The sequence below is a fragment of the Leuciscus leuciscus genome, assembly GCF_965113295.1.
Source record: "Leuciscus leuciscus genome assembly, chromosome: 1".
Lineage (NCBI taxonomy): Eukaryota > Metazoa > Chordata > Actinopteri > Cypriniformes > Leuciscidae > Leuciscus > Leuciscus leuciscus.
The window spans coordinates 31,701,133-31,724,286 of NC_138725.1; the positions used below are offsets into that span (position 1 = coordinate 31,701,133).

Genomic DNA, 23,154 nt, shown 5'->3' on the forward strand with positions numbered 1-23,154 from the left:
TACAGAATGAGCACAGTGTGACTGATGATAAAATCATAAATACAGCACTAGGTCAAAGCAGCTCAATCACCTGGGAGACAGACATGGGCCATGACAGAAACAGCTGAAATCATACTGTAGTAAGTGGATATAGTTTGCCTGACAACAGACGTCTCACTGGGTGTGTTTACATGCATTCATTTCTGTCAGTCAGAATGAATCTAATACGATTTCAGACTCTGTATGTTCTATTTATACAACCCCTTAAACGGTGCAATCCGATTCACATTACATGTATTCCAAATAAAACTTCAGCGCATGTGTAGTGGCTAGAAAGCCACCGCAATAATGTCACTGTGAGTCAGTTGTTTACAGTGTGCACACAAAAACCCCAATCGTTTAGAAAAATGCAAATTTGGTGTAAGCGAAGAATTGGTGAGAGACTGGCGAGAAGGTGAAATAACACTTAGTAAACTGAAGAATAAAGGAGCTAATCATGAGCCGCGTTTCCACTGTCGGGCCAGGGCCGGGCCATGCTAGTGCGTGCCAGGGCCAGTCGCGTTTCCACTGTCACTTCCGGGGCTTGATCGGGGCTTACTCGGGGCCAGCGGCCAGGATTTCTGGCCCGTCGAATACCTTGGGCCAGAGCGGGCCAGCTCGGGCTAGAGGAGTGGTTACGAACAGAGGCGGAGTTTACCTGAGTCGGGAGACGGCAGCGCCGGATGATTCTGTCAGCATTAAAGACTTTTAAAATAATTTAACTCGCGTTCATGCTTGAAGATACGCATAGTAAAAAAACATACACTTGAAGAAATCAGACCAATCATAAAGGCTATCACAATCATGTTTTTATTTTATCTGTCAGTAGCCTACATCTCGTCTCTTTATACCGGACTATCATAAAATAAAGCAACTTTTTTTTCGGGAGCTTCCTCTGTTTCTCTGACTGAAAATATCTGTATGGGAGTCGAGAGAGTGCTAAAGCTCCTCAGGTCGTATTTTGGTGGCATATATTTGTAGAAATTATCATTCTTTCTAAATGTGATGTAAATATGTCCTGTAACTACCAGATAAACAGTAACAGACGCGACTGAAGAAGTAAGTGTGTCCTCTTTCTTTTGTGAAATAGACCTAACGGTAATTTATTTCTGAGTGACTAATGTGCAATTTTGACATAAATTAATTCATTATGATCAATGTATCACTTTTTATTGTAAACCTGTGGTAAAACATCGATGCTTGGGTTTTAAATATTCAAGTAAACAACAAAAATGCCAGCAAACGACCGCTTTTATCATGTTTGTTTTCAACGCTGTTTCCAGTGATTTCTGATTAGTTTTCTGATAAAACTTCCATTTGTTGGTGAAATGATGGGTTAGTGTGACGTTGTTCCAGAGAGGCGTGTTACGGGCGTGTTTTAGTGAAGCGCTGTGGAGCTTCTGGCCCGACAGTGGAAACGCAGGCCTGGTGCTATTAGCCCGAGGCTATCAGCCCGGCACGGCCTGTTTAAAGCCCTGGCCCGACAGTGGAAACGCGGCTAGGGACACAAAGCCTCTTGGCCTGAGCTGGAGGAAAAGGTTTACAGAAGTGTTTCTTGAACAGGGCGCTGCCGGCAGAGGAGAATCTCTGTGCACGTCACTTTTGTTTTGTAAATTCATTTAGACGTGGCATTAATAATAAATACTGTTTATCTGAAAACATTATATGTTATGCACTGGTATTTCACATTAATATGAATGTAATAAAAAATGCGACTTATATATATTTTTTTCTCAATGCAATTTTGCCACAGTGCGACTTTCTGGAAAATACGGGTAAATACTCAGATTTCCACTGGCCGATTCGTAAGACATGAGATGTAAATAATCATATGCATGTTTGTGTGATGTAAAACATGTAAACATACACATCATGGCACTGCACATATGTGCAAGGTATTTTTGAATCCAATTGAGAACATAGTCATAATCAGGAATTTACATGTTTAATTTTGTCCTGTTGATCGGATTATTTCAGGTCTAACACCACCCCTTTCAGTTTTTAGAAATTTCGGATCAAGCTCAATATGAAGTATTTTCAGTCTGATTGAGCCATTGGTCCGATTACTAACATATTATTCGAGTGCATGTAAACATAGTTACTGGTTGTTGGGGTCTTTGCCGAAATCCGTTGACAACAAGGGTCTGTGTTGGTCTTTTTGGGGGGGCTGTAGAGGACTGTGTTGTGTGTCTTAGCTGGTTGTAAGTCTGGTCAGACTGACTCTGGTTATCTTGGGATAATCCTGAGGATGTTTAATTCAGATGTTTTACTGAACCATCTTTCCTACGCTAGAAATGTTAGACTCTTGACGAATGCTGACCAGAGACAATCAAACAGACAGAGACTAATGTGAACGTAGATGCTGTTAACTTTAAATCCGAGGTAAAAGTGCACAGGGTGTTTTGTAAAGTGTTTCTGCACTGTAAAGTGATCTATTAGAACAAATGTCAGTAATGCCTGCTGTTGCTTTACAAATCATACACCCAACCTCCAAACCAGTTTTACATGTCACTTGTCTTCTTTATTATGATGCATTTCCTAGCCTTTTTCTTTTCTTTTTTTTTTTTTTGGTAAGGTATTACACTGTAAAAAATGAATCATGAGTCTTGTAATTTTCATTAAAAAAATGTAGGTGATCATTAAAAATATTATGTATATTTTATTAATAAAATTGTGGCTCAGTTTTTGTTGAAAATATTGAGAACATTTCACTAATAACACCAAGAGATGCATTTTCCTAATTTTTTCAAGGAAACATACACAATTTTAAGGCTTGAATTGAGGAACTGATAAACCTCATAAAATTAAGGAAAAGGGGCTACCTAGTTATTTTAAGAGAATTAGCTCATTTATGCGGTTTTATTTAGAGACACCATTGTTTGTTCCCAGCATGCTTTGCACATGGCTGGAAATGGAGAGTAAATCTTGAAATAAAGTGTTATTTCATGTGTTTTCGAGTAAAGGGAAACATCTGTTAATGTTTAATGTTCAGGTATGTTTGACATTTGAAAGAGTTTCTATTATGTTAAAGTTTTGATTGTTACCATTGTGCAGAAGAGTAGGGCTTATGGTTAGGTTGTGAATAACTGCAATTTTTTAATTTACTGAAGCATATTGTTTTATACATGTAGCAATAACTCTGCTAATGAAAGTGCAGTAACATGTTTGATTCTGTGCTGTCCTAGCAGCATACAGTCTAATTATAAAACAATATATCTCATAGTTAAATATAAACAGGTCATATCCATTCACTTGACTTCACACAATTTTGAGAATAAAAAATACTTAAAATAAAAAAGCACGTTTCACTAAAAAAAATTAATTCATTATGTCTAAATAAATTAGGGCATTTTACATGATTTATTCAGGTAGATTTCCATGAATGAAATCAAGCTTAACTACTCAAAAATAGTATGTGTAATATTGTTACCATAATTTTAAGTAAATAGCAGTAACATTTTTTACAGTGTACAAAAACATTTATTGTTGTGCTTCCAATGTCACTTCTCAAATGTTTAGCTTATTTGTTTTATTTATTTATTTTGGTAGAACCAAACAGTTGTTCAACCCTGAATGAATGTAAATGCCAGGAGGACAATGAGCAGTGAAATGGCTCAAAGGAAGCTCAGATGCCAAGTGTGTTTATTCAGCACTAAATAAAGGCACCGATGTCATCAGTGGACGACACAATGGCCAACAAGGAAAGCGAATGTGAGTACATAAAGTGTGCATGAGACTTTCTTGATCAGTCCTCCTAATGTGATCTTGGCCTATTCAGCTGCAAAATATGGTTGTCAGTCCTGTTGTATGGTGTTAAATATGTTCACACACTTCAGTTATTATTGAGAGTGACAACTGCATTTGATTACCAAACTGAACGGGCGGTGTCAAAGTTTCAAGGGTCCAAAGAATGTGTTGTGTTGCTCAATAATGCAATTGAGTTAAAAAAAAAAAAAAAAGGATTTACATTTTTCATTTTTGGTAACTTTTTCTTTTCCCGGGAATATTTCTTAAAGTTATTATTTGTTAAAAAAGCAAAAATGGGAAATTTGAACGATAATGTCTAAATTTCGACATTAAAATTAATAGTACAAAAAAAATCCACCAGAAAAAAACACGTTTCCCATGTATGAAAAACCTGGAAAATTGGGTTGATAGATATTGTAATCAAGAAATGGTCATGTAATCCATAAAAAGTAACTGTAATCAGATCATTCACATTTAACTGTAATTCATTTACATTCTTTTTAATTAAAAGTATTTGATTTTTGTAATTCACTTACATAATCCACATTGCATTACTACTTAACATAGTACTGACTGTCTAAAGCTTTGTTTTAATGCTTTGTGCTCTGCAGCAGTTGTTCAGACTTCTCGCAGAAGAAGAAACAGCATGCAAATAAACCCCCCCAAGTGTAAGTATCTTTATGAAATTATTAACTGTTTATAGATTTAAATTGCTTGCACTGCTGTTTTTTTTTTTTTTATTACATAATGTGTGTGTTGTTTGTTTTGCAGTTGGCAGAAGTCCAGATTTGGATCGCACAGACAGTAAGACAATTTAATTATTTTATCGCAACAAAAAAGTGTGATATAAAACTAATACTGAATTTATATGACACTTTGCAACACTGATCAGATCATTTATTGTGGTGCACTGTGTGGATTAAATTCTGGATTTTTTGTTGTTGTTTATTTAGGTCTAAAGGAGTCAGAGATGACAGTTGTACTGTTTGGAAACTCTGCATCTGTCCAGTTTGAACCTGAAAACATTCTGCTTGGAGAAGACAAGCCATTTAAAACTGTAGAAACACCCAGGATTGTTCCTTTACAAAAGGAGATATCAGAACATCACATCTCCTTGATCAACATGATTGACTTACATGAGACTGACTCTGTGGATCATCTCATTGATCAACTAGTGAATGAACATGAAATCCATGTCTTCATCTTTGTTGTGCGACTGGGTCAGTTAACAGATGCTGATAAGATGGGTCTTGACTGGCTTCAGAAAGTGTTTGGAGACAAGGTTTTTCAGTTTGTGATGATTCTCTTCACCTACGAGAGAGAAGAAGACCGTGACACAATAAAAGATTATCTGAAGAAAGACCCTGTTCTGGAGCAACTGCTGGAGAAATGTGGAGGAAGATTTCACTCCTGCAACAAGATGATGAACAACCAATCAGAGATGAGAGAACTGATGAACAAGATTGAGCTTCTGTTTAATGAGAATAAACAGCAGTGTTACACAGGAGAGATGTATAACACAATGCTAAAAGAGAGAGAAGGCCTGAAAAACAGTGAATCTCAAAGTGGTAAGAACACAGATTTGGTTTCCTGATGTTTCACATGTTGTTTATTCTGATGTGTTTACCCCTGATGCTACTCTATTTTTATTTTTTATTTTTTTTATTCTTTGATTATTACTTTGATTCAAAATTATATAACCATACAATTATAGAATCAAATATACTAGTACAAATAGACCTGCATCTGATACACCAGCTCAATATTATATTATATTTTAAATTTAGATTAGATTTAGGTTTTAAAATGAATTAATTTAATTAGGCTGGGCCGGGTTTCCCGATAACGATGTATCTTAGCTCTTAAGAGCGCTTTCTATGTGCAAGGTTACGAACGCTCGCAGCAATTCCACGAGTGTTTCCCAAAAACGCACTTAACGTGAACGCGCGAGAACGCGCTCTACGTGCTACTTAAGAGTTGCTGTCCATTCGCGAAGTGCTGAAATATAACCTTATATGGAATCGTATTCTGAACGTTTAACCTAATAATTGTCATCTGTTGTGGATTAGCAATCAAGATCTATATAAAGCACCTACAGGCGGAGGCACTGACAAAATGGCTGAAAAAAACACACAAAAAAACAAGAAAAGATACCTTTCAAAAAGATGAAATTAATGTCCTTTTAGAGGAGATAGAGCGAAACAAATATGTAATTTTTAACAGATTTAAAGGATTTTTTTTCATTTATTTAATTTTGATTAAAATTATTAGATTAAATTATTTCAATTTTTTTTTTTTTGCTTTCTGACCTTTTTAATTATTTAATTTATACATTAATTTAACCAACAACAAAAAGAGTAATAAAGTGTACAATAAAGTACAATCAAAACCTTATATTATAATCACATTGCATTTGAATAAAGTTAAAGGTGTAATCTGCCGGTTGTCCTGCAGGTGTCCTCATAAATCTGTCTTCTTACGATGCACTTGGGGATGTACGATTACTCCAGAGCACTCGTAGTTCTACAAAGATTTTCAAGTGCAACTTAAGCTACGATGCTTTTGGGAAACAGACCATAATATTAAGATCAGTCGTACAATCGTTTTTACGATCAACTTAGGCTTACGATGCTTTTGGGAAACGCAGCCCTGGGGTGCGTTTCCCGTACAACTATTTAGCTCGCTGCTTAACTACCATAGTATGATGCATCGTTGGAGAAATCAACTAGCTAGTCACGACTGTTTCCCGAAACCGTATGTCGCAAAGTATCGTTCAACCACGTTGGTTTATGACGTATCGCGGTGGACTAATAACTTATTTTAATTAATCTGTTTGAGATTGAATTAACGCTAGATTTTGTCATATAAGTTACAGACATGGCATCTGAAGACCATTTCTAATTTTTCTCAGTTATTTTGCTTTATTACCAGACTCAATATTTGGCTCGTTCTTACAGCACGTTCGCACATGCGCAGTCTTCAAAAACGGTGCTTTAAATCTCTTGACAAACTAAAAGACGTAAATTACATTTGTATGTATTCTAAATAAATAACACAGGTTGTACTGAATGTCAGCTTGCTTATTTTGCTAAAGATAAGGATTTATTCAGTCTACATCTCATGTAAACTAGAAACTATGCATCTAACCACAGCTCGAGAGCTGTCGTTCCAACCACACAAGTTTGCGATGCTGTTTGCGAACGTTCGTTGGAACGATGGTTTCGGGAAACACCAAATCGTTGAACTATGCTGATAACGACGGAACTTGCGACCATAGTTGGCTAACAATGCTTTCGGGAAACGCACCCCTGGTTAGTCAGATTCAGTCTATCTAGATTAGACACTACCTATGTCTGTTTTACATAATTAAACGTTTGCTTTGAATCCTTTCAACAAGAAAACAACATTTATATAAGACTGTCAGGTTTGAGAGACAGACCTAATATTGGTCATATAGGTAGCAGTGATATTAAAATATAATTTGGTTGCCATGACTACTGAAGAAGCCTTAGCTGGTGCTCCTTTTTTCAAAATAAATAAATAATTACATTAATTTGTAGTAATAATAATAATAATAATAAGACATTATTTTCTTTGAGATATTCTGCTTTAGTCTTAAGGACATAATTATCTCAGAATTTTATGAGAACTGGCAGAACTGTACATTCATTTAAACAGACAACAGATGTGCAACTGCAACATAACATTAATTTGTACAACAATAATTTTCTAAGCTGTTGAAAGTCTTTCTTTAAAAATTTGTTTTTATTTCTGCTTCCTTAAAGCATGTTGTTCAGAACCCACAATCAATAAAGAAAGAATGGAAGACACTACAACATCAGAGACTGGAGAAAAACATGGCGTGAGTGCACATTAAATATTGGCTGCATTGATAAAATAAAATAAAAAATACCCTTTTGAAGTGTTCAATGTAAATATATGATCCCACTTTATATTAAGTGGCTTTAAGTACTATGTACTTCCATCGAAAAAATAAGTACATTGCACTTATTGTGTTCATGTTGTATTGTAAAACACCTTTGATGCTACTGAGGTGTGATACTGGTAAGGTTAGGGACAGGTGTAGTGGTATGGGTAGCTTTAAAGGTGAGTTAAGGTGTAAGGGAAGGGTCAACAGTGTAATTACAAATGTAATTACATAAATTAATTACAGCTGTAATTACATGCAGGTATTTTCAAAATATAAGTACAATGTAAAACATGTACACAATTAGTCCATTATATTAAATTATTAATTTCAATGTAAGTACATAGTACTTAAAGCCACTTAATATAAAGTGGACCAAATATAAATCACTAGAATCAAAATTATTCTCATGTCTGAATAACAAACAAAAAAAAAAAAAAAGAAAGAAAAAAAGAAAGAAATCATAAGAAACAATGATAAATTGGTATAAACCAAATTGGTCATATTGATACAAAACAAAACATTGTTAATGTATCAATGTCTCGGTTACTGGCGTAACCATCGTTCCCTGAGAAAGGGAACGGAGATGTTGTGTTGAAACACAGACACTAGTGGTCACTCTTTTGAGAGCCCCAAACATCTCTGATGTATTCAGAAAAGGCCAATGCCCCCAGACATCCTGGTATATAAGACGGCCCGGCTGCACTACACACTTTAGGTTTGTTCTGAGGAGACAAGACAGTGTCTCAACCCCTCAGAGGCAGTTCAAGTTGTGGCTGGCAGGACACTACATCTCCGTTCCCTCCATCAGGGAACGAGGATTACGTCAGTAAATGAGACGTTCACTTTCTGTCAGTCACTTTCGATGTTGTGTTGAAATACCGACACTAGAGGTCCCTATACTAAAATAACTTGAACTGCCTCAGTGTGCCAACAGCAAGTGCAACTACGCTAACTCACGACCTACCAACGAACTCAGGTACCCAAAGGGGTAGGTTAGCATGTGGAAAACACATTCTATGGACTCACCAGAGGGTAGTACTACATAGGGAAGAGTACCTGTGGCGGGCTCCACCTAACGCGGGGGAGACTACCGGCCTCACAATGACTGGTGATGGAGCTTCTAGGGGAAGACATTGGGTTGCAACTGCAACTAACGATTATTTTGATAATCGATTAATCGGACGATTATTTTTATGATTAATCGATTAATCGGCTTATGTACTTATATTTTAGTTTTGCCCATTTTTTCCCCAAGTAAATTATTAACAAAGGGTCTTTATCATTCAACATATATACTTTTTAGAGATTTTAACCATTTTGCATTGTCATATCCTCATCAAAAACATACCTGGAGTTGTGTTTTATTATGTGTTAGTAATCCTTTGTCGAACTCTTCTGCAATCAAAACACTGACCCATACGTACTCTAGCAAATTTCACAAGGAGATTTCAAATAATGTTTTCACCATGGCAGTCCTTTGGGCTCCTAAAGTAGTTTAACATCCCGAACAAAGCTTGTTAAGGAATCTTGCAGAACATATTTTCACGAAGAATAAGAATAAAACAGAATACAGTTGCAGTAAATTGCATTTTATTTTATTTTTTCCTGTAAACACACAGCTTATACCTGGGAAACAGCTTTATAGCTTATGCTGTGAAATCAATCAGAAAGTTGAAAGTAGCTCAACTTTATGGTAATGAGCTATGACGCGGTTCAGCGGCAAACGCCAGCAACCAATCGGAATATAGACGTCCTTTGCGCTGGCTGATTCCGGAGAAACATACGATGTAAACTTTCGTTCCTACCAAAACATTAGTTCAGAGAAAAAATGATTAATTGCAGAGTTTAACCATCATAGAGTGAAAGTGTATCATTTGCATGTGTTTTTAAGTCCTGTCAGTTTAACAGGGCGCACTTGACAGGGCAGAACGAGCAGAGAGAGAGCCCCGGCCGCGCGCGCGCACTCACCCGAGCGCTGTCTTGCTCTCTCTCTCCCTCGCGCATATTAATCAAAATCGATGGTGTCGAAAAATAAACTCTCCAGTGATGAAATATTTTCTTTGTTGACAAATCTTGTGCGATATCCTAAACTGCCGAATGCTGCTTCGTTCGATTAGTTTTATCTTCCGCTTTTTTCTTTTTCTTTCCCGAGCTTACTCCACTGCTGCCTCCGCCATCTCGCTGAATGCTGCAGAGACTGTGCGGGAAGCACGTGACATAAAACAAGGCCAGCTATTGGCTATTCGCTACTTCTCCTGCTGTACTGGCTGAGTAAAACCTCCGGTGGCTCATTACTGCCACACTTTGGTCACCGCAGATTTAAAATATGCACGAAATGAGCCGCTTACGGCAAATAAAAGTTATTTAGCAACTAATCGATGACTAAATTAGTTGACAACTATTTTAATAAACCATTTAAATCGATTAGTTGTTTCAGCTCTACTTTGGACACATATCCAGGCCAGGGTCTCAAGAAATACGGCCAGAAATACAGGCACTAATCACTAAAGGATAAGGCTTGTAGGTCCCCCAACCTCTTGACAGAGGTGAGCGTAACCAGGAGGGCTGTCTTTATAGAAAGGGTGCTAAGCTCGACTGACTGCAAGAGGCATTGAACCGCCTGGTAGAAGGAGCTCTAGCCTGAAGTCAATCATTAATCTGCAGCCTCACAGCTGAAGATTGATGATAGTCCTCTGAAGTCCACCTCGTTCCATCCAGGGACCAGACGTGGAGGTTCCAGAGGTCTGGGCACAGGTGCCAGATTGTGCACTGCCACTGAGAAAGAAGGTCCTTCCACAGGGGAATTCAGCAGGGAGTGGCCGACACCATTAGTGTGAGCTCCGAGAACCACGTCTTAGGACTTAGGCATTAGGACTTGTTCTTCTTCCTCCCTGACTTTGCACAGAGTCTGTGCAATCAGGCTCACAGTGGAAAATGCATACTTGCTGAGGCCCCAGGGACAACTGTGTGCCAAGGGGGCCTCCATCAGGGAATATCCCAGTGGACAGTGGGAGGATTCCTGGGAAGTAAACAGGTCTACCTATGCTTCTCTGAATTGACTCCATATCAGCTGGACAACCTGGAAATGGAGTCTCCACTCTCCACGGAGCGTAACTTGTCACGAGAGTGCATCAGCTGCACAATTGAAGATGCTGATTTACACAACCTTCAAAAGCGAACTGTAGGAATGGTCTATGCCAGTGGAAAGGCATGGAAAGGTGGAAATGGTCTGTGCCAGTCAGTGGTCTTGGAAGGATCGAGACATGATAGTTTGTGTCCTTCAGGTTTATCGCCATGAACCAATCTTGATGTTGAACACATCTGCATAAGCATTTTGAACAAAAGATTGTTCAGAGTCCGGTTCAAAATTTGCAGATCTAAGATTACGTTCAACCAACCTCCTTTCTTGGGTACAATGAAGGGCTGTAAAACCCTTTCTTCATCTCGGCCAAAGGGACAGACTCTATTGTGTCCTTCGCCAGAAGGACAGTAATCTCCGCTCAAAGGACAGGAGTGTTCTTACATTGCATATAGGACAAATAGGACATTTTCGGTGGAAATTGGAGAATTTTCATCAAGCTCAGTTCCCGTCACTCGCGGGGTTCCCCAGGGCTCCATTCTGGGTCCAACCTTATTTCCTCTCTATTTCCTCCCTCTGCGTCTTATTTCTGAGTCCCATAAAGTTTCATATCATATTTATGCTGATGATACTCAGCTTTATTTTCCTCTAAAATCAGATACTGATTCAGTGTCCTCTTTGCTAGAGGACATTAAGACTTGAATGGACAATAATTTCCTTCAACTAAACTAAATCAGAAAGAGACTAAAGTTATGCTGTTTGGCCTTTCACACCTTTTAAATAATTTAAGTCATACCCTGGGCCCCCTTCAATATAACATTTGTGATAAAGTAAAAAATCTGAAAGTTAGCCTTGATCCTGAGTTACAATTTGACAAACAAATCAACTCAGTCAAATCAGCCAATTTTCCGCAGCTTAGGGGACTTTGTAAGCCCCAAAATGATCAGATTTTTTGTGATTTGGAGACTGTTATGTCATCTCAACAAGACTGGACTATTGTAATGCTCTATATGCTGGAATTAATCAGTCCTCTCTTTTGCGCCTACAACTGATTTTTTTTTTTTTTTATTATTTTTTTTTTGACCGGGATAAAAAAGAGGGAACATATTAAATTCATTGTCAAGGTAAATGGTAGTTGCTTCTGTCATGAACCGGTCTCTTCATTCTGTTTATTTTCCATCATTCACACACGCGCACTCACATTCAGCTGATCCTCATTATCTCAGCGCTCGCGCTGCGCACACACTCAATCATTCCCATTCATGTTTTTCCTTCCTCACCTCACCCGCAGCTGTTACCCATAGTAATCAACACTTACACTGATTATCATCTCACCTGATCCTTTTTCCCCTCTAATTCTCTCGGCTACTTCTAGTCACTGTTTTCTTTGTTTCCTTGTCAGATTATTGTTGAACGTTGAGCTTTCGCTTTGTCTTTTCGTTTCTATCTCATCAGTATTTACTCTCATGAGAGATACCCTGTCTTGTCCTATCATGTTGTGAGTTATTGTTGGAGATTCATCATTGTTCTCTACCCAGTTCACCTACGGTCTGTGGACCATCACCTACCAGCCGTCTGTGAGTAACTTGCTCCGGGCTCAGGGACTGCTTTCAGTTGCTGCTCGCCTCTCTCCTGCACTGGAACCACAGCTCCTACCTTCTACCTGTCAAGAATTATTATTTCTGTTAATTACAGATCTGCGTCTATTGACGGCAGTCTCCTTGTTTGAAGTTACGGAGAAATAAACTTTATTGCATTACCTCTGCTTTTGGGTCCTCTATACGAACTCTGACAGCTTCGCATAGACAAGAGACACTGGCTTAGGCACAGAAGAAAAAAAAAAAAAACCACTGTGTGCAGCAGGCTCGCCTTACATACCTGTATGTCTGGGGGCATGGCTTGGCATATAAATTCCACAAACCAATTCCATTGGCAGCAATTTCCAATATATCAGAGGTGTTGGTATTTCGACACAATGTCGAAAATGACCGATAGAAAGGAAACCCCAGATACTTTATTTGTTATAAATTAGATTTATTTTAGATTTTACACTTTGCATTTGCCTAAATAGAAGCAACTCTTGGTTTTGGGAACTGTTTGTTTTTAAAAGTAGTTTGCTTTAGAATTGTGCTTTTAACATTTTTCATTACATTTAGAAAAGCAAATTTAGAAGCGAAGGGAAATTTTGAAATTTATTGTAGTACTTGTTCAAACACTTGTTTTGATTTTTGACCGTTTCTTCAAAATAAGCCAAATTTTTCTACAAACGATAGGCTACTCTTAATAAACGAGAAATTTGTATCATAATACTTGCTATATTGGATGTAGAAACACTGTAGTAAAATGTTGTAACATTCAAAATGTTCAGAGCTTACTCTGAAAAACCTGACTAAAATGTGCTTAAGGAATTTTGAGAAAACGATTTATCACAATTGCGACTTGTGAATCTGAAACATAGGAATAGTGTTTATAGTTTATAGACTGTTTTTTTTCACTAAATGACATTATGGTTTTTGATGTTTGGGTAAAATAAATGGATTCTAATGTGTAAGCAAATAAGAAAAACTGTAAGAGTACAAAACAATTGAACTGACATTGGGTTTTGCTAGATTGATCTTTTTTGTACAAAATTCAACATTCTCACAAAATCTAATAATTGTTAGATTAGAATGATTGTATTGTTCAGTTCTTTAAAACCACTAATCAACATAGATGTTTATTTATCTAACAGGGAAAAAACAAAGACATGGAAACAACAGTCAGACCAGATCAATGCCTCCAACAGGATACTAAACAAATGAATCTATTTCACAGACTTTCATCTTGAAGGCAGACAACACAATAAACTGAGAACTGTAGATGTTCTTCAGTTAACAGCACATTCATTACAATCACATGAATCTTGTGCTGAAGAGGAACTGATTCAGACTTTCCTTCAAAAACTCCTGATGATGGACTACAGAGCGAGATACATACATATTAATAAGGGTAAAGAACAGGATCAAACACAACGAAGAGACAAAAACTCTGAAAATGAGGGTGATATTTTTGATGATGTTTTTAAAGATGTAACTTCATCCAAGAAAGGAACAAGCGTATCTGAGCAAATTCACCCGATGGATGTTCAGATGGCTGTGTTTCATTGTGCTGATGGTTTCCTGAAGCAGCTGATGGTGACCAAACTGTCCCAGTGTCAGTACGCTCTGCCTCTGCTTGTTCCTGATCCAGACACACAACAGATTGAGTTTCCTCTCTGGACATTCAGACAAATCAACAAGAGCTGGAAGAGGAGAAACACCAACAATGAGATCATCAGTCACAACCAGCCGATCTACAAGGCACAAACTCCAATGGTGTCTTTCTTCAGGTTTGGCTCCGTGTCTTCATCCAAGTCTCAGCTGATGAACAGTCTGATCAATGAGAAACACAACACGTTCTTCCACAGGAACTGCCCAGGTAGCAGCAGAACCAGAGTCCTGATGGATGGAGTGGTGGAGATCGCCTGGTTCTGCCCCTCTGGGAAGAACACGGATAAATTCACTGACTGTGTTGCGTTCTGTAATCTACACGGTGATGCTGGAGAACATGAGAAACAGCTGCAGTTCCTCACTGAAATGGCCTCAGTCAATGTTGTTATTCTACCACGACTCGACAGGCATGACAAAAGTGCAGCAATAATCCAAAACCTGTACAAGGACCAAAAGCCATTCATTTTTCTTTTTACAGAAGATGAATCTGCAGTAAATGAGATGAAGAAAGGGAAATTCAAAATTGGTCTGAAAGACAGAAATCAGTCAGAAGTATCTGAAGAACTCAGAAGAGTTATAAATGATTGTCTCTCAGAATCAACTTCCTCTTTCAGACTTGAAGATGTTTCCAAACACTCAGACATCAGAGTAGATGAGGAAGATGATGATGACTGCAAGAGAGGAAGAGAAGCAGCACAGCAGATGATGAGTTTACTGGAGAAGAAAGATCTGACAGAAATCAAAGAATCATTACTGCCTCATCAGGGGAAACTGTGGCATCAGTGGAGTCAGAAGAACAAAGAACTACATCGACCTCGAGCAAATGAGACAGAACTGGAAAGTAGAAAACACACAGAAATGACGAGAATTCGTCAACAGCAGCATGAGTCTGACATCAGTGAGTTTATGAAATACTTTATAAATGAAACTGACTCAGATTCTGCAAATAAAAATATATATTTTCTGAAATTGCTTGAAATACACCTGGATGAATATATCTCTGCTGACCTTTCTGCTATACATAAAAAATATGATGAAAAGTGGTCAACAGTTGTAAGACTGAAAGAGAATTATGATAAATCCAAGGAACTGACAACTGAACAAGCAGAACTTGAGAGAATATCTGAGGAACTTCAAGCTGCAGCCTTTGGTTTGCAGCACATCATGAGGGAGATCGGTCAGATCTACGAATCATGTTCATCTGTGAAGAAGAACAAAAAAGACCTGCAGTTTGACTTCTCTTCTCTCCCGAGTCTTGCAGCAGAGATGATGATCTCTGGATTTCCACTGGAGCTGATGGATGGAGATGCTGCTCATGTTCCTGTGATCTGGATCTCTGCTGTTCTAGATGAACTCATTCAGAAACTGGGAGACCAGACCAGAGTCTTTGTGCTGTCAGTTTTAGGGCTTCAGAGCTCTGGGAAATCCACCATGCTGAACGCCATGTTTGGACTCCAGTTTGCCGTCAGTGCTGGCAGGTGCACCAGAGGAGCTTTCATGCAGCTGGTCAGAGTCTCAGACGAGATGAAAACACAGATGACCTTTGACTATATTCTGGTTGTTGATACTGAGGGTCTAAATGCTCTAGAACTGGCTGGAAGATCACCAAGACATCATGACAATGAATTGGCCACATTTGTTGTTGGTCTTGCAAACTTGACCTTGATCAACATCTTTGGAGAAAACCCATCTGAGATGCAGGAAATTCTTCAGATTGTTGTTCAGGTCCTCATGAGGATGAAGAAGGTCAGGCTGAATCCCAGCTGTGTGTTTGTGCATCAGAACGTTTCAGACGTCACAGCTGGAGAGAAAAATAAGGAGGGAAGGAGACGACTTGAGGAGACACTGGATGAGATGACAAAACTTGCTGCTGAAGAGGAAGTCTATGATGCAGAATATTTCAGTGATGTCATTAGATTTGATGCACGGAATGATGTGAAGTATTTTGCTCATCTTTGGGAGGGAAACCCACCAATGGCACCACCAAACCCAAACTACTGTGAGAATATTCAAGAACTAAAGGAAACTATTATGTCTCATGCAGCAAAATCAGATAAAATAATGCTGACACATTTAAAAGATCGTATTAAAGATCTCTGGGAGGCTTTACTGAAGGAGCAATTCGTCTTCAGCTTCAGAAATTCTCTGGAGATTTCAGCCTACAGGAAACTGGAGACCGAATACAGCAAGTGGTCCTGGAGTCTTCGCAGTGCCATGATGGAAACTGAGAACAAACTACACAACAAAATAGAAAATGAAGCAATTCATGAGGTTGAGGAAACTATTCTTCAAAGAGAACTGAAGGAGACAAGTGAAGAAGTGGAGAAATCAATAACAAAATTCTTTGACAAAGATAAAGATAAAGATATACTGATTCACTGGAAAACATCATTTGAACTCAAAATCAAAGATGTTCAGGAAAACATTGTGAGAGAAACAAAGAGGAAATTAAACGAGATTCTTCAGCAGCGAGACCTGAAGAAAAAGATTGATGCTCTGAAGACACATCATGAAAACACTCTCTATGAAAAGAGCAAAACACTTGCCTTAAAACTCAAAGACAAAGCAAATGATGAAGAAACACTAAAGAAAGAATTTGATGTGTTTTGGAAACAGTATGTAAAGAAGATCATCACAGACACTCCTGCAATCAAAGACATTGACATTCTGACAGATGTAAAAAGGCTCCTCAATGACATCCATCAGGGATGTCTCCCTGTAGAGCACAGAAACGATGATAGTGAATACAATATTTTCAATGTGTTGAGTTTTTCTGAGTATGTTATTTTCAAAAGGTCCACAAAAAAAGAGATGCAAGATGCTGTAAAGGATGCTTGCCGAACAGTTAAAGGAAAATCTGGATCTACTCAAACTCTGTCTCCAGAGAATGAAGCTGAAATCAAGTCATTAATCACAGATGTTGAACAGAAAACAGAAAGAATGATTCAGTCATTTAACATTTCAAAGATGGGCTACAACATTAGCTGCATTCAAAAACTCACAGGTTACATCAAGAAGAGAGTAGCAGAACATCAGGAAGGACCAGTGAATTATAAGTTCAAGAATGAATTCTTCATGATATTAGTTCTATCCATCTGCAAGAGAGCAAACAAGATGATCTCTGACCAACAAAGACTGTTCAAGGAAGCCAATGATCCTGTTCTCTATTTAGAGAGGAAGAGAGCAGAGTACTATAGTATTTTCCAGAAATACTGTCATGGAGCAACATCAGCTGCCATTTTTGGAGAGATCATCTGTCAGAAACTTAAAGAGCCCATTGAGCAGAGTGTCTACAAGAAGACTGCCAGAGATCTAGCAGGTGAAATGAAAACAAACTGTGAATCACTGAATGGAAACAGATCAAATCTAGAGAAACACATCCTGAAGACACTGGCAGAAGAGGAGGATTTTGTCAAATACATGAACTACATTGATAATCCCAGAGATCACTTCAAGTATTTCATCAGAGATAAAGTCAGTCAGTACATCACTGATAAGTTTAGTGTCAGTGTTTTACGCAAGATGAAGGAGAACATTAAACTTCTGCAGCAGAAGATCATGGAAGCAGCTCAAGAATCTACTGAACATGTTCAAGTGAACAGTGGAGATGTTGGTTTGTGGTTGAAGAGTTTCACACAGCAGCTCTCAGATGTGCTGATCTTCTCTGAAAAAGACCTCAGTGGAGTGAAACATGATGATGTTGATGATTTCATTCTACTAGAAGATGTGATAAGACAAGAACTTCTTGCTATAGTGTCAGACATCAGTAGTAGTTTCAACACAAAGACTTTTCCAGTAAATCTGGACTATAAGTTCAGACCAGATGAGATTCTGATTGATCACTTCTGTCAGTGCTGTTGGGTTCAGTGTCCGTTCTGTAATGCCATCTGCACAAACACCATAGAAAACCATGATGGAGATCACAGTGTTTCATTTCATCGTGTTACTGGACTAAGCGGAATATATTACTCTAATACAGAAAACCTGTCTGCCCATATCTGCACATCAGCAGTAGCAAACAGCAATATATATTTTTATCCCAATGAATCACAAAAAGTTCTCTGGAGAGAATACAGAACAGCAGGAGAAGATTATGCAAAGTGGAGCATCACTCCTGATCTCTCTGAACTGCCCTACTGGAAGTGGTTTGTGTGCAGATTCCAGAAAGATCTGGAAAAACACTACAGTAAAACATTTGACGGACAGGGTAAGATAGCAGATGAATGGAAAAAATACTCAAAACAGGATGCTCTAGAGAGTTTGGATAAATACATTTAGTTCCTCATTTGCAAGTCGCTGGATAAAAGAGTCTGCTAAATGAAAACTTTAAATTTAGTTAAACAAGTCTTAGGTCTTTGATTTATAGAACACAGTTTGAAATAACTTCAGTGAGTCTGAAATCATTTAATCCTCAGTTCACAGAATACTGTACATCAGAGAGAAGAGTTTCTGTTTCGCTCTGTTTCAAAAGACAGTATGTGTTCCACACAGTGAACTGATCTCTTCTTTAAGATAATAGTTGTTGGAACAAAAGGCTTTCATTTATGTGGAAAGTAGCAGTCTTCTGTAGCAGTTTGAATACATTTTCAATTAGGAAAACTAAAATACTATATTTTTTGTAATAAACTGTGAGAAACTTATGCACTGATTTAAATTTGAAGTATCTAATAACATTAGAAATTATGTTTCATGTTTTCAGTGCACAGTGTTTGTTTATAATTAATAGGCTATTTTCTTGACACATCACTGACAAAACTGATTGAGTTTAAGTTAAAACAAGTTTCCAGATTTTGTTTTATCATTAATCCTATACTCAACAAGTAAATAAACTTAACATTACATGACAAGCAAAAATCCATTACATTTCATTACAATACCCTCATCTATTACCAATTCACCTGCTTATTTTAAAACAGTTTAATCTTTCCACGTTTGCCTCTGTCGCAATTTTTTGGGAGTGTTATCGCAGCATCAGAAGTTGTTTATATTTACAAGAAAAAGTTTAAGTTGGTTAGTGAAAACATTAGAAATCTTTTCTTTGTACTTTTTAGTGAAATAAGTTTCAAGGGAATAAAAAATAAATAAATCACAGATTCCTGAATTTATTGCATTTTATAAAAGTTGCAACCTTTGGAAATGGGGTTATACATTTCTACAGCTTTTCTTGTGTACATGTGTTTGATTATATAAAAGACATACACAATAAAGAAAACCTTTGGATGAAAAGAAAGGGGTGAGTCCATCCGAAGTGGCCCGATGAAGGTTGCTTGACCATATTAATTGGTTTTGAGTGATTACCTCTATGTATTTGTATTGCTAAACAATCTACATACACACACACACACACACACACACACACACACACAAAACATTTATGTCTAAATATAAGATTTATGAATTTAAATTGCATATAACATTTCCATCCAGTTGTATGTTTTGGATGTATGTTTAGTATGTTGGTTGTATGTTTTAACATAGACAAATGAATAAACTTAATGCGATCCATATTTGTCAGTCATACATAAATGAAACATGTCAGAATGAGATTTATGAAATAGTATACAGCAAAATCCCCAGGGTTATAATAACACGGCTCATTGTTCATTGTGTGCAACACTATACTGTTAAAATAACACTGAAGCAGTGTTGAAATTGATGAGATAATTAAGTGGTGATTGCGCATTAGTGATGAACACCTGCTGTTAACAAGCAGAATCTCTGAAGGGAAGAAAAACATAAGGAACAGAAAAAAAAAATAAGAAAAAGAAGCAGAAACACAAGAACCACAATGGACTTCCAGCCATAGCCTTAGATGAAATCAACTGAAGATAAAATAAGACATTAAATCTGTGAAGATCTCAGCAGAGGAGGATTAACAACTCCACAAACAGCCTTACCAGCTTCACTTATTACTAAGCGGTTTGACTTTATATCTGTCATTTACAGTTTTATTGAAAATAATAGTTTCATTTGAATTCACCGTCATTGTGATCAGAGTTTGTTTTAGTTGGGTTCTTGACCCTTGACTTTTTAACTTTAGTTTTTCTCTGGTTGTTTTTCTCTGATTCACTGATCTTATTTGGAGTCTAATGCTCTGATTATACAGGTAATGTGTTATTTATTTTGTATTATTCATAATAGTAGCCATGTGATTCTACAGTATGAGATCCACCAGTGTTGTGTAATCAAATAATATGAGGGATTTTAAAAACATTTAGTGCACACACAAAAAAAATCTACAGTATTACTTAAGACACACACACAGACATCAAGAATCAGTGTATGAATCTCAACAATCATGATAATCAAAAACATATTCAGATTAACAGATCAACTCTGAACATAAAACAAGTTGCTAAAGTCACAACAAAACAGCAAAAGTAAATAATAAGAAGCATGAAGCTTTTTATTGATTGTCATCATTGTTGAGATTCATACACTGATGTCTGTTTGTGTCTAAGGCTTTGTTTACACCTGGTATTAAGGTGTGTGTTGGCCGATCAGATCACAAGTGGACGACTAAATACAGGTGTAAACGGGGTTTAAAATGTTTTGAGCTTGTCCACTTTCAACCACTTCCAGAGGTAGTCGAAAAAGCATTCAAACAGCCACAAAACACCACCTGCTCTCCGCCTACTGACCTAATGTGTAAACATTATGTGAAGCATGCTAGCCAGATAGAATTTAAATTGTGTTGGCAGGAGACTCCAGTTTGGTTTAAAGGAACTAGGGATGACCCCGAATAGTCGAAGATTCGATGCATCGATATGCGGAGCCTGATTCGACCACCGATCTCACAGTCGAATCTTTGCGGGTGTTATGAAACGAGGATCATACCATTTTGGCAATATGGGGGTGCTCAATGTCTAATTTCACACAGAACTACTGGTTTTGTACGGTTATATTAAGTTATATACAGCCTTTAATTATGATAATACTGTATAAAAAATATAAAAAATAAAAAACTGAAAAGAAAGAAGAGTTCAATAAATATTTTTAACGTGTGTGTGCGTGTGAATAAATCCAACCACCCCTGTGACAGATTTAAGTTTCACTTTCCCTGATCCGTTACAGACGAGGAGCATCTTGGCGGCAGGGATTACTTAACAATGTCTGGAATAAGAAAATCTAAAGTGTGGAATCAGTCAGTGTGTTCTAGGCAGGTGTTTTTTTAGGTTTATTTATCAAAATGTTCTTTTATATATTTGTGTGATGTTCTGTATTTCGATCGCGGCTTGTACGGATGTTTATCCACCACATTACCTTTTATTTAAACCTAAATAAGAAAGCCATTGTCAGTTTGTCTGTCAGTTGGCAGGCAGTTTTGGTCGCTTTATTAAAAGTTGTTGCTGTGTGCAGTGTGTAAAATAAAATAAAAATAGTTTTACCCTCCTGCTGACTACCTAGTGTCGTGCCCCTCCCAACCCATTCACACACACATAGATGATTCGACTATCAGTCGACCATAGAAAGATTCGACATGAATGTGTAAATCCTTAGTCGGGGACACCCCTAATATATATATTCATCAAACCTCTGACAGTGAAATGAACAGCAGTTTTCAATAATAACTAAAATAACAGTACGCATACTTAGATGAATGACAGTATATCTAGTATTTTAATGCAGGACCATGAAGTGACTAAAACACATTAATATCTAGTAGGATTTAGGGAGGAACTTGCCGATAAATCACTATAGGATTAATCTTAGCCTGGTTGTTAGCCTGCTCCGGAGCAGGCTGTTCCTCAAACGTTCTTTCAACGTAATTTTGTTTGAAAATTCAACATTCTAGGAGCACTGATTTCTAACATTCCAAGACCATTCCAAGAAATGTCCAGTTTCCCCAATGTTACTAGAATGTTATTTAAAGGTTAGTATGATGTTCCTGAAATGTTCTATCAATCATCTTTCGAAAGAGTAATACGAACACAAACTACAACTTTCTTCAGCCATAGCCTTAGATGAACTGAAGATAAAATACATTAACTCTCTCAAGATCTGATTAAACAACTCCACAAACAGCATTACCAGCTTCACTTATTACTAACCAGACTGACTTTATTTATGTCACATCTAAAGAAGATCTTATTGAGAATTACCAGAGGTTTAGAGTACTTTGCTTTAGTTGGACTCTTGACCCTTGACTTTCATTAAGTTGATGCTTTATCAGCACTTGCAGGTGTTTATGGAGAACATTTCTGCATTGATAAAGCAGTTCAACAAGTCTGTTTTAATAACAGACAAAGGATTGCAATTAAAGTGGTTAAGCAATTAAATTTAAGATTTAGTTTTGCTCACTTTTGGAATTGTAACGTTATTTGAGAAGAAAGTAATAAACTCAATCGATGTGATAATAATCCTTTGTAACACTGAGGAAATTTGTGTAAGACTGTCCAAAACTATTTAAGTTAAACACGACACTTAGACATGCATAAATGTTCTCCATAAACACTTGCAATTGCTGATAATGCAACAACTTAATGAAAGTCAAGGGTCAAGAGCCAGGTCAATTATTGAAGACACCTGATATTAATAAGCAGAATCACTGAAGGAGAAAATCGGAATTTGTATGTTACCATTATGGTGATCAGTGTTTGCTTTAGATTTTGTTTGGCTGCTGTAATTCAGTTATAATAGCCAGATGAACAAAGATAAAAAGTGATATAATGGTATTGGTTGTGTTTTAAAATAATAATTATTTCACAATCATTTGACCTGAATCACTGAACTCATATAGAGCCCAATTTCTGAGTTAGATTCACTTTATTAATTATAGCAGCTCTGTCCTTGGAAAGCATAATATTTTGTAACTTTTACAATGTAATCCAAATAACTACTTAAAAGCTGTTCACATACAAATAACAGTTTTTTTTTTTTGTTGTTTTTTTTAAACACAGACATCAATAATCAGCCTGTGAATCTCAACAATGGTGACAATTATAAAGTATGTTGCAGTGCATTCTGGGTACCACCGATCAAAATTCATTCAAGGCTCCCATCATGCATTGCTGCATGAATAAATAATGAGCTTATGTTCAGAGTTGATCTGTTTGTCACCATTGTTGAGATTCATACGTTAATTCTTGATGCCTGTGTGTGCCTACATAAATTTTTTTTATTGATTTGAT

General features: G+C 37.2%; 1 protein-coding gene across 1 annotated transcript; it reads left to right on the plus strand.

Moving 5' to 3' along the window:
- The first annotated feature begins 95 nt into the window (after positions 1-95).
- On the plus strand, positions 96-19,528 carry LOC309477239 (interferon-induced very large GTPase 1-like). The gene is given in 8 exon segments (XM_082140424.1): positions 96-119; positions 3,568-3,729; positions 4,377-4,433; positions 4,537-4,569; positions 4,719-5,333; positions 7,551-7,627; positions 13,507-13,593; positions 13,595-19,528. Coding segments are annotated over 7 exon segments (5,619 nt in total). The 5' UTR covers positions 96-119; positions 3,568-3,686; the 3' UTR covers positions 18,302-19,528.
- Positions 19,529-23,154: the final 3,626 nt, after the last annotated feature.